At 46.2% G+C, this 12,611-nt stretch overlaps 1 protein-coding gene across 4 annotated transcripts in view; it reads left to right on the plus strand.

Annotated features, from left to right (window-relative positions):
• The first annotated feature begins 10,299 nt into the window (after positions 1 to 10,299).
• The window catches only part of CD6 (CD6 molecule), a 54,159-nt gene continuing 51,847 nt past the window's right edge, over positions 10,300 to 12,611 (plus strand). For all 4 annotated transcript variants that reach the window (XM_017530793.2, XM_017530794.2, XM_017530795.1 and 1 more), the window contains exon 1: positions 10,300 to 11,616. In XM_017530793.2, the coding sequence (XP_017386282.1) occupies positions 11,568 to 11,616 (49 nt within the window). In that variant the 5' untranslated portion in view covers positions 10,300 to 11,567. The remainder of the gene's footprint in view (positions 11,617 to 12,611) is intronic.

Here is a 12,611-nt window from a genome sequence, read left to right on the forward strand (position 1 = left end):
AAGAAGAAGAAGAAGAGGAAAAAGAAAAACGTTTGCTTCTGAGGCTACTGTGGAGGACTTTATTTGGGGTATTGTTTTCTAAGCCCCAACAGGGAATTTAGGAAAGAGCCATTGACATGGATGCCTTCTGTGTGCAGATCACAGGAAGCTGGAAGGGTTAGACCATTCGGCCAATGGATTATGGACCATTGACAGGGCAGCTGTATATGAATGGAGTGGACAGATGTGAATATCAGGTCCCCCTCTTGGGAACCTAAGACCTGACTGGAAAAGGCCAGAATGATGTGACTTAGCAGCATCAAGACAAAAACAATAGCCTTGGGATTTTTTTCAACAACAGTAACTTCAAGATGGGTTGACCTTTGGGCCACCCTAGGCTACAGCATGGCAGTGGTTGTCAAGCTAATGTGATGATAGGTGACTTTTTTCTTTTCCTTATTTTCCAGAGTCCCTCTAATGTAGTTCTGAGACTTTGATTTTTGTATAAAGGTTAAATTTGGGATCAGGGGACATCACTCTGCTAGACCCCAGGCTGATTAGTTCCTTCATGGAGTGTTCAGATCAGTGAACACCACACCTCAGTGGAAACTGATCAGGCACTTTAGAATCCTATACATACGGGAGAATGGACAGTTGGGCTTGCCCCTTGAAAATGGCTTACGTGTCTCAGGCAATGCTTAGGAGAAGAACTAGCTCAGATATTCAAGATGCTAAGTTTCAGCTCTGAGCACCATGTTTCTTCTCTCCCTTCTTAAACGGAGGTTCATGGCCCTCTAAGGATTCCTGAGACCCTTTCAGTGGTCCACGAGGTCAAAATTATTTGCATATCAATATAAAGATACAATTTGCCTTTTTCATTGACATAATTTGCCTGGAGCAAAAGCAATGTTGAGTAAAACTGCTTGTGCCTTCACATGAATCAAGGCTGTGGCACCAGGCCAGGCGCGGTGGCTCACGCCTGTAATTCCAGCAGTGTGGAAGCTATGACAGGCAAATCACTTGAAGCCAGGGGTTCAAGATCAGTCTGGCCAACATGGCTAAACCCTATCTCTACTACAAATACAAAAATTATCCAGGCATGGTGGCACATGCCTGTAGTCCCAGCTTCTTGGAAGGCTGAGGCAGGATAATCATTTAAACCTGGGAGGTGAAGGTTTCAGTGAGCCAAGATCGTGCCACTGCACTCCAGACTGGGCTAGAGTGAGACCTTGCCTCAAAAAAAAAGCAGTGGCGTCAAGCTGCAGTAGGAGCTGTTGGATTTTTCATCCTCATGCATTCAGAAGATGCATTCTGTTACTTAAGAATGTCCTAAATGAAGCGGTTAAATTGTTAATATTATTATTATTATTATTTTTTTTTTGAGACAGAGTCTCGCTCTTGTCACCCAGGCTGCAGTGCAATGGCGCCATCTCCACTTACTGCAACCACTGCCCTCTGGGTTCAAGCGATTCTCCTGCCTCATCCTCCCGAGTAGTTGGGATTGCAGGCACTCCCCACCATGCCCAGCTATTTTATTTTTGTTTACTTAGTAGAGACAGGGTTTCACCATGTTGACCAGGCTGGTCTCGAACTCCTGGCCTCAAGTGAGCCGCCCGCCTTGGCCTCCCAAAGTGCTGGGATTATAAGCGTGAGCCACCATGCCCAAACAAATTATTAATATTCTTAAAGCACAATATTTATTCTATGTGACAAATGAGAAGTAAGCACAAAGACTCCTGCCGAATACTACAGTATGAAGGTTGCTCTGGGAAGAACACTTGTGCTATTTTTGGATTGCCAGCTGAACTAGATTTTTCCCCCATGGAACACCATTTTTACTTGAAGCTATGGTTATTCAGACTTCAAAATTTGGCAGACAGCTCTTTGAAAATGAACAAAACGAGCCTGTCACTTGAAAGAATACGACAGTATTTGTTGCCAATGAGGAAATTAGAGCTAAGTAAAAATTCAAATGTTAGAAAACCCATGTCATGATCTTGACATCTTCCCGATACTTAAGGTTTTCTGATGGGATCAGAGATGATATCAACGAATGTGATTTTCGATGTTGTGTAACGAAATATGTCAGCATTTGGAAGATCCGAGTAACTTCCGCATCTGTGAACCAGTATGTTCAACAGTGACAGAGCCATGTTTTCACAAAATCATGCCTGGATAAGAGATCCATTCAAAGTACAAGATAGAACAATGGACTTTAAAAATATGTAAAAGGTCATTGATATGATTTCACATTTCATATCGGAACTAACCTTTAGAAACTATCACTTGCCAACTTTTGTCATGGTATCAGAGAAGAATATCTACAATTACTTTTAAAAGCCTCTTAAAATACTCTTCCTTTTATCTACTCCATATTGTGATGCCAGATTTTTTCCCCTATACGTCAACCTAAATAACATATCTCCACAACTTAAAAGAAGCAGATATGAGACTCCAGGTGGCTTCTACAAAGCTGGATGTTCAAGACATTTTCAAAAATATAAAATAATATTGCAATAATTTTTTTTTTTTTTTTGAGATGCAGTGTCACTCTGTCACCCAGGCTGGAGTGCACTGGTGCCATCTCGGCTCACTGCAACCTCTGCCGCCTGGGTTCAAGCAATTCTCCTGCCTCAGCCTCCCGAGTTGCTGGGATTACAAGCACCTGCCACCATACCTGGCTAGTTTTTGTGTTTTTAGTAGAGACAGTGTTTCATCGTGTTAGCCAGGCTGGTCTTGAACTCCTGACCTCAGACGATAGGCTTGCCTTGATCTCCCAAAATGTTGGGAATACAGGTGTGAGCCACTATGCCCGGCCCCCAATAATTTTGTGAGGTTTGGGATATATAGTAATTTTTCACAGAAAATGTTATCTATATTGACGTATAATGAGTTTGTGGTTGGTATTTTAAAATTAATTAAGTAAATATTTAAAATATCTCAGTTTTCTATTTAAACTCTTTTTTTTTTAATTTTTGTGGGTACATAGTAGGTATATATATGTGTGTGTATATGTATGTATATTTCTGGAGTACTTTTTTTTGTTCGTTTTTTTTTTGAGACAGTCTCACTGTCACCCAGGCTGGAGTACAGTGGTGCTCTCTTGGCTCACTGCAACCTCCGCCTCCTAGGTTCAAGTGATTCTTCTGCCTCAACCTCCTGAGTAGCTGGAATTACAGGAACACAACACCACGCCTGGGTAATATTTTTGTATTTTTAGTAGAGGTAGATTTTCGCCATGTTGGTCAGGCTAGTCTCAAACTCCTGAGCTCAGGCAATCCACCTGTCTCGGCCTCCCAAAGTGCTGGCATTACAGGCGTGAGCCACCGCACCTGGCTCACCTGAGGTATTTTGATGCAGGTACAATGTGTCATAATCACATAGGGTAAATGGGGTGTCCATCACCTCAAGCATTTATCTTTTCTTTGTGTGACAGACAATTCAATTACATGCTTTTAGTTATGTTTAAATGTACAATAAATTATTGTAGACTGTAGTTACAGTGTTGTGCTATCAAATATTAGTTCTTATTCATTCTATATAGCTCTATTTTTGTACCCATTAACCATCCCCACTCCCCCAACCCCACTACTCTTCCCAACCTCTAATTTTTTTTTTTGAGACAGAGTCGTATTCTGTTGCCCAGTGCAGTGGCACAATCTCGGTTCACTGCAACCTCCACCTCCCAGGTTCAAGGGATTCTCCTGCCTCAACCTCCCAAGTAGCTGGGACTACAGGTGAGTGCCACCGCGCCTGGCTATTTTTTTTTTTTTTTGTATTTTTAATAGAGACAGGGTTTTATCATGTTAGCGAGGATGGTCTCGATCTCCTAACCTTGCGATCTGCTCACCTCCCAAAGTGCTGGGATTACAGGTGTAAGCCATCTCGCCTGACCAGTTTTAATTTTTAATACGATAAATATCAGTAGATAAGACCCACATGAACAAAAGCTCTTTGGGGTTCCTCTATAATTTTTAAGACTATAAAGGGGTCTTCTGATTAAAAAAATGTGAGAACTGCTGCCCTCTGTATGCTAAAAGGGGAGAGATAAGCTCCGTAAGGATCTTGGTGGCTGCCATATTGGGAAAGATTTGAAGCGTCCCAAGGTCTGGGGCATGTTGAGACATTATCTGTAGGGTAAAAACAAGCTTTTGTACCTCGCATCCCCCACCACTAAGAACGAGACACAGCACAGGGTAGGTCCTTCTAGGTTTTAAAGCGTCCTGGGGAATTCTGTCGGACCATTTATCACGTGACCTGGGGGACTGCCAGTGCTGAGTAGGACCCAGCACAAGAGAAAGCTCCGTGGCAGGTCCAGGCAGTGGTGCAAGCTGCTATGCCGCCCTAGTACAATCGTGTCTGGTCACATCTGAGATACCCACATGGATAAGGGCGCCATATGGACTCTCTGGAAGGCTTCAAAAAAGAGGATTTTGCAGCACAAATCTCTAGGGTGCCAAACCAAAGCCATGGCTCCTGCAGCAGAGAAATGCTTGTCATTTTAAAACCACATCCTGGGGTGCTGCTGGGCCCTGATAGAGGCTTGTGCCTGACGATGGGTCACCAACAACTAGGGGACCACAAGACCCCATCACAAGCTGGGTATTGCCATACACACCAGGTTATAAGATCTGAGGAGAAGGGCAGCAGCTGTCCAATTGCTTCAAACACAAGCAGAACCAGAAGGCACAAGCAAGTTACATGAACAGATGGCACCTGCCTCTTTGCATCCATATTTCTCTTTTGACTCACATCTATGGCCTTGACAGAGCTCCTTTTGATAGAAGAGGGAAACTTCAGACCTGGTTCACAAATGGGGCAGCACAAGAGGTTGTTACTAACCAGAAATGGACAGAAGCTGCACTACAGCCTCACTCAGAGGTGGCTCTGAAGGACAGTGGTAAAGGGAAATACTGGCAGTGGGCAGAGATGGGAGAGTACCTTTGGCCATTCACTGTATATGGAAGGACAAGTGGGTTGATGTGTGGATATACATGGGCTCCTGGGCAGGGGGCTGGAAGGAACAAGACTGGAAAACCAGAGACAAGGATATCTGGGGTAGAGGCATGTGGATGGATACAATGTGTGTTAATGCCCAGCAAAGAAGCTCTACCACAGGGAGGCCTACGGCTATCAAGAGGACATTAGGCTGGGTGTTGTGGCTCATGCCTGTAATCCCAGCACTTTGAGAGGCTGAGGTGAACGGATCACAAGGTCAGGAGATCGAGACCATCCTGGCTAACAGGATGAAACCCTGTCTCTACTAAATACACACACACAAAAAAAAAAAAAAAGAAAAGGAAAAGAAACAAACCAGCCAGGCGTGGTGGCACACACCTATAGTCCCAGCTACTTGGGAGGCTGAGGCAGAATAGCTTGAACCCAGGAGGTGGAGGTTGCAGTGAGCCAAGATCGTCTTGCTGTGCTCCAGCCTGGGCAACAGAGCAAGACTCTGTCTCAAAACACAAAAAAGGACATTAGGCAGCTTTTCTCCATGGCCGCATCAGTGCTGGTGCAATGGGACCACACATGGGGCAGACAGTCACGAGAACCATTTCGGAAGTCTAAGATCAAGTACCAGTTGTCCGTAGTGTGGCCAACTCAACAATGCATCCTTTTATTGACTTTCCTCCTTTTCCTATTTCTTTCTCTTTGTTCCTCAACCCATTCCCTTGGATCACATTCCCATATCACCTGTCGCAAACAAGCCCTTGTTCCAGGCTCTGTTTGAGGGAGAAGAGGCTAAGCTAAGACACCATGTATGTACAATTGTAACCCCTGTTCAGCACTCCCAGCCTCTCTTACACGGCTCTGCCTCTTTTTTTTTTTATATATAATCTATTTATTATGTCTATTATTTATATGTTTCTCTCCCACTAAAATGTAAGCTCTGTAAAAACAGGGATATTTCTCTGTTTTGTCCCGTGTAGTGTCCCCAGCACCTAGAACACATGATAAAGTTGTGTTGAATGAATGACTATGTGATTAGAGCTAATGTATATACAATTAGATGTTAAATATTTAGAACATGGTAGAAAATTCTGGGCCTCAGGAAAGACAAGGTTTGGCTGTGGCTGATTTGGAGACTGTGGACAGGATAGAGGAATTTCAGGATTCAAGAGACTAAGGAGTGTGCGTGGCTTGGCCCAGGAGCAGGGCTGGTCCAAAATTCAGAGTCTGATAGAACCAAACCTTTTCCTACCCATGGTGCCATGTTTCAGCCAAAGCCCGTATGCTTGTACCACAATCTCCCCAGCCCTCCCCATAAAGGCTGAATTCCGTGTGGTTAAAAGCCCAGGGTCTTCATCCAAACAAACCTGAGTTCGAAGCCTAGCCCTACTAGTTCTTAGTTATGGGATCTTTTTTTTTGAGATGGAGTTTCACTCTTGTCGCCCAAGCTGGAGTGCAATGGTGCAGTCTCAGCTCACTGCAACCTCTGCCTCCCAGGTTCAAGCAATTCTCCTGCTTCAGCCTCCCAAGTAGCTGAAATTACGTTTGCTCACCACCAGGCCTGCCTAATTTTTTTGTATTTTTTAGCAGAGACGGGGTTTCATTATGTTGGCCAGGCTAGTCTCAAACTCCTGACCTCATGATCTGCCCGCCTCAGCCTCCCAAAGTGCTGGGATTACAGGCATGAGCCACCACACCCGGCCAGTTGTGGGATCTTGAGCAAACTACCTATCTAACTTCAGTGCCCTTATCTGCAAAGCTGTGCTAAGGACACAGTCTATTTGGTTGAGTTGCAGTCAGAATTGAGGGTTAAGATTCCATGTAAAGTATTTGGCACAATAGGAAGTGCTCACTGAGTATCCGTCAGCATTAAACTCCCCTGTGCCACATGGTGGGGGTGGCGGCCTTTCGGTTCTAGGTCCTCTCTTCCTTCTGGTGGGAGAGTCAGGCTTCCCTCAATAATGTTGTTTATTCCATTTTGCTGGGTCAAGGTCAGGAGGGAGATACGGTCTGGATGAAAAACTCCTGAGTCCTCTACAGGATGCAGAGCCACTGGGTGTCCCTTGCAAACTGAGTTCCGAAGGTCCTGCTCCAAGAGCTTTAAATAAAAATGAGCTCACTGATTTGGACACCCAGCTGGGTACACCTTTCAGCTTCCGTTTTGAAGCTTCATGTCTGTGAAACATGGGCTGCTTGAGTTGTTTCATGTCAATCTAGCTGGAACAAGATTCACATTGTGCTGTCTTGCCTCTACTTACCCTGTGTCCTTCCAGGGCCCCCTCCCGCCACCGAACACCGGAGCTACCTGCTGAAACCTACCAATCCTTCAGTTTGTCCTGTTCTCCCTATTTCATTTCTTTCTTTTCCTTTCCCGCCTCTTTGGCTTTACAGCAGGCTTCTCTCGCCCAACAGGTTCCATTTTATTGTTCAACTAGTTTAACATGCATGTTTAATTGAACAAGGTCAAACGGTAGTCAATATTTTGCCCTCCCACCAAATAATAGAACTTTCCCACTCTGTCATTCCTCACCAATTTGTTATTGTTTTATGGTTTCTTTAGTTTTATCTCATTTTTTTCTTTTTCTTTTTCTTTTCTTTTTTTTTTTGAAACTGAGTCTCGCTCTGTTGCCCAAGCTGGAGTGCACTGGTGCAATCTTGGTTCACTACAACCTCTGCCTCTCAGATTCAAGCAATTCTCCTGCCTCAGCCTCCTGAGTAGCTGAAATTACAGGCATGCCTGGCTGATTTTTGTATTTTTAGTAGAGACGAGGTTTAGCCATTTTGGCCAGGCTGGTCTCAAACTCCTGACCTCAAGTGATCCACCCACCTCAGCCTCCCAAAATGCTACAATTACAGGCATGAGCCACCAAGCCCAGCCTATCTCATTTTTTCCTAACCCCATAAATTGGTCAATTTTGTCATTGTTTTATGCTATCAATGCTGATTCAATCCACTTCTGTGTTGACATATTTCTTTGCTCACCATTCTTACTTGAATCTTAGCCTTGTTTTCTGAGATTACTTTTTTTACTCTTGAAGAACATCCTTTAGAATTCCCTTAGGTGAGAGTCTATTAGTTATAAATGCTCTCAATTTTCATCTGAAAATGTGTCTTTTAAACTTTATGCTTGAAATAATAGTCAAGTTGACCATCAAATAGATAGTCAAGATTGACAGCTATTTTTCATCAGTACTTCGAGACGTTGTTCCATTGTCTTGGGGCTGTAATAGTTGATATTGAGATGTTAGCTGCCCATCTTCCTCATCATCACTCCATCTTATGTCTAGTGATCAGCAGTTTTGCTACCGGAAAGTTTGACGTAGATTTGTTTCTATTTATCATGCTTGGGTTGGGGAAGCTTCCAGAATCTGAGGATTGTGTCGTTCATCAATTCTAGAAATTTTTCATTTCCTTCTAGAACTCTTAGTAGACATATTTAAATCCTTGTTCCTTGTCTATGTCTCTTAACCTCGTTCAGATTTTCCATCACTTTGTCCTCCTCTGCTCCATTCTGGGTAAGTTCTTCAGATCTGTTGTTCAGCTCACTAGTTGTCTATTCAGCCATATTCATCTGCTGTTTATTTTTATTTATTTATTTATTTTTTGAGACAGATTCTCACTCTCTCAGCCAGACTGGAGTGCAGTGGCGCAGTCTCGGCTCACTGTCACCTCCATCTCCTGGGTTCAAGCAATTCTCATGCCTCAGCCTCCCATGTAGCTGAGATTACAGGCATGCGTCACCATAGCTGGCTAAGTTTTGTATTTTTAGTAGAGACAGGGTTTCACTGTGTTGGCCAGGTTGGTCTTGAACTCCTGGCCTCAAGCCATCAGCCTGCCTCAGCCTCCCAAAGTGCCGGGCCTTAATCTACTGTTTAATCTGTACATTGGGCTTCTATTTTCAAAAATTATGTTTTTACATAATTGCTTGCTTCTTTTTCCTAAATCTTCTTGGTCATTTGTAGTAGTCTCTTGTTCCTTATCAATACTTTCAGTTAACAGCTTTTAATTCTTTAAGCATATGAAACATCCTGATTTCACATTCTGTATACCATAATCCAATAGCTAAGATGTGTTTGAAGGTCTACATGTTTAGTTTATTGCTTTGTGCCACCTCGTGTCCCGTGTTTTATGATTTTTCTTTTTTACAGCCATGTGAACTCATGTTCCATGGAACTTTTTCTGTGGGATTTCTTTGCATCATGAATATAGGGTGAGTTACTCCAGAGAGGATTTTCTGCCACGTGCTTAGGGAGCTATTGTTTACCTTACTTTAAATGCTTATATTACCTTTTGTTTGGTTGGTTGGTTGTTTTTTGTGTGGTTGTTTTTGCCATACAGGTACCGTGAGTTCCACCTCCAGGGCTGTTAGTCAGTAGACTTGTGGTGAGGGGCATTCAGGGTTGACGTTTATTTTTCTCCCACTCAGAGTCCATGCAGAGTTGGGCAAGCTCTGTGTCAGCTCCCTTTAAGGAATTTTTCTCTCCAAGTTCTCCGCTGTGGATGTTATATTTCAGTGCTCTTTGTTTAAGGTAGAGATTTCACATTTTGTTTTTCACTTTGATTTTGTTTTTCAGCTTTAACTTTTGTCCATGTTTGTAAGACTGAAGTTCTTGGTCAACTGGATCAACAGACAATTCGCTGGCTGTGATCTCTCTGGATTTTTGTTTTGTTATCTTTATATATTAATATATACAGGGTCTCATTATGTCCCCCAGGCTGTAGTGCAGTGGCACAATCTTGGCTCACTGCAGCCTCGACCGCCTGGGTTCAAGCAATCCTCCCACCTCAGCCTCCCTAGCAGCTGAGACCACAGGTGTACACCACCACGGCTGGCTAATTTTTGCACCTTTTGCAGAGATAGGGTTTCACCATGTTGCCCAGGTTTGTCATTTTTGACCTCGGATAATTTTCTTCATTTCTTGCCGCCTCAGGTACACATTTGAAAACACGGTTTACAATATTTTTGTGGTGTTTTGTATTAGGAGAGTTTTTCATCATATACTGTCTTCCATATTGTCAGAAATGGAGTCTAGCCATCCTTCCTGGCCCATTTCAAACGGGTTTCTCTTAGGATCAGGAGACCTCACATGATGTGTGTCCTACCCTGGCCTGTGGTTTGGTCACTTGTGTGTGAAATCCATGCTCCTTGAAGTCAGGAATATGGTTTCCTCTTTTTCCGTTCCACAGAGTCCAGTCCAGAGTTCTGCACACCAAGTCTTTGTAAATGAATGGAATTGCATATGGGAGCTCAGGCACCCATGCAAACCTGTACTGCCACCAGAGGGCAGCAGCAGCAGGTGTCAGCACTGGGGCAGGACTGGGTGGGGTCTCAATCTGGTGGGCGGGGGGTGGGGGGTTGGCTGGCTCCATGTGGCTCCAATACCTGCCACATCAAATGCCTACACCCACCTTTAAGACCAAATCCAATGGAGGAATACTCCTCCCCATTCCACATGTGGGGGAAATGAAGACAGGCAAGGATGCAGGAAGTGGAAGGCCAGGGGAGCTGGACCCGGGATGGGGTCAACTGGGGCAGGGCCAGGATTTGGAACCAAACCCTTTCTGGACTTGACCGCTTTCAGGGTCCTGCTTGGACAACCAAATTATCTATTCCTATGTTCATTCAAGAACATTATTCAGAGCCTACCGTATGCTCCACAGGGAGGACCGTGGTGAATTAAGCACACTTGGTCCCTGCCTTCTTCACATCGCGTCAGTCTGCTGCAATGCAATGGGACAACTCAGGGTTTCTCAGGCAGCCCTGGGCGTCCTTCCTTCAGCCCCTCGCTCCTGCTGTTCCTCCTGGCCCAGAGGCCTCCCATCACTGCTGCTTGTCGAAATCCTGCTCAGCCTTGTAGACCCAGCTCCCATGCCTGACTCCCGCAGAGGCACGCCCATTCTGGTACCTGGAGATGGGAGTGCTGGCCCCACTGTGCCATCTCAGGGGCGGCTCCCACCGGGCCTTGGCTCCCTTCTCTGTAGAAGGACTTGTGGGATGGTCATCTCTCAGGCCTTTCCCAATTATGTTTCTCAGAGGAGAGACTTAGGGCATCGAGACTACACCTTCCTTTGCAGCCACCATTGCACCTAAGGTTAAGGTAAAACTCGGATTTAATCCATGGGAGCCAAATTCCGTGGACTGGGACAGGCCATGGGTCATTCACTCCCTCTTCCAATATGTATTGATTGATCAGCTACTACGTTATCAGTTCTTCCTTTTGGGCCACCAGAAATGAGGCATGGCCCTCCACTTCCCTTCTTAGAAGACCCTCGGGGAAGTGTGTTTGTGTGGAGGTATGTGCATGCGTGTGTCTGGCTCTGTGACTCTCAGGGTGCAGCCTGGATGGGTGGGCTCTCAGCACAGGCAGCTGGGGCTCTCCCCACCAGCCCCTGTGACAGCAGCCCAGCTTCCTGCAGACCAAAACCACAAGCAGAACAGGGAGGCGTGAGAGACACTCACAGGCTGGGTTTGGTCGCATGCGTGTCGGAGCAGAGAGAGTAGAGAGACACAGGAACAGGAACAGCAAAGGGCAGAGCAGACCCGTGCCAGGGCCGCACAGAGACCGTGTCCGCCTCCCGGGCCCACGATGGTGCTTCCCACGGGCAGCCACGAGTAGCCGCCAGAGACAGCTCCAGACATGTGGCTCTTCGTCGGGATTGCTGGATTGCTGATGGCCGCCCTCTCAGGTAGTCCCCCTTCCCTCGTCTCCTGCCACTCGTGCTGGAGGAGCTGGGTCCTGCCCTCGCGGTCCCCTTTCTGGTTGTTTCCTTGTGGTCACCTTTCTGGGGTCTTTTAGCCAAGGCTATACTCAGGTACCAGGGAGCTCCAGTTTCTGGGGCTTGGAGAGGACACAGGAGCCCTCGAAGGCCCAGGGCTGTGCCTGGACAAGGCTCCCTTTCTGAGACGCCTCCTGGAGTGAGAGCATGCGGGAAGCATGCTTTGTGCCTTACCAGCGGGTCCCCAAGGTATGAGGTGGGACGTGCCTCTCCCACCCTTAAACTCAGGAACTCCCCCATTTTCTATTTCTTGCCAAATCTTAGGAAGGAACACTTCACCTTCCAGAGAGGCAGGACCATCGATGGTGGTACTTTCAATGCTGAAGCTGAGGCTTGGGGTCCATCAGGCTTTTGCCAATCACGGGAGAGCACCGCCCAAAGCAGGACTCAGGGAAGCCAAGGGTAGTTGTGGACAGCCAGGTGCTAATGGCTTTGGCACAACCAGATAGGGTAGTCTAGAGCATAAGTGAGCAGGAAGGCCACCCCCACATCTCAAGCTTCCCCCACAAATGACAAGGCACCCTGGCCACCTGGGCCAGGGAATCAGATGGCCAGAAGGTTTGGGGCACTGGGCTGTGCCCCCCAGATACTTGCTGGCCCCTGTTGAGTGCAAGGTCCAAGCTGGCAGGACCTGGGCAGGGGCCTGGAGATGCAAGAGAGCCTGACCCCATTGAGCTCTCACATTTAGGGGGTTGGGGAGACTGGTATGGAAACAGAATTCTGGGCCATGGGAGTCTGGGCCCACCCTGCAGCCGGGGAGCCAAGTGCTTTCATTTTGTGGTGGGGGAGACCCAGGAAGACCCTGTCAGGAGGGGCCGTTGAGCTGGCTTGGAGGATGGGTACATGTCAGGAGACTCTGGGCAGGGGGTTCTCTCCTCTTTGCGCTGATCCGCAGGTGTGTGTTC

Source organism: Cebus imitator, unplaced genomic scaffold (genome assembly GCF_001604975.1).
Source record: "Cebus imitator isolate Cc_AM_T3 unplaced genomic scaffold, Cebus_imitator-1.0 Scaffold69, whole genome shotgun sequence".
Classification (NCBI taxonomy): Eukaryota; Metazoa; Chordata; class Mammalia; order Primates; family Cebidae; genus Cebus; species Cebus imitator.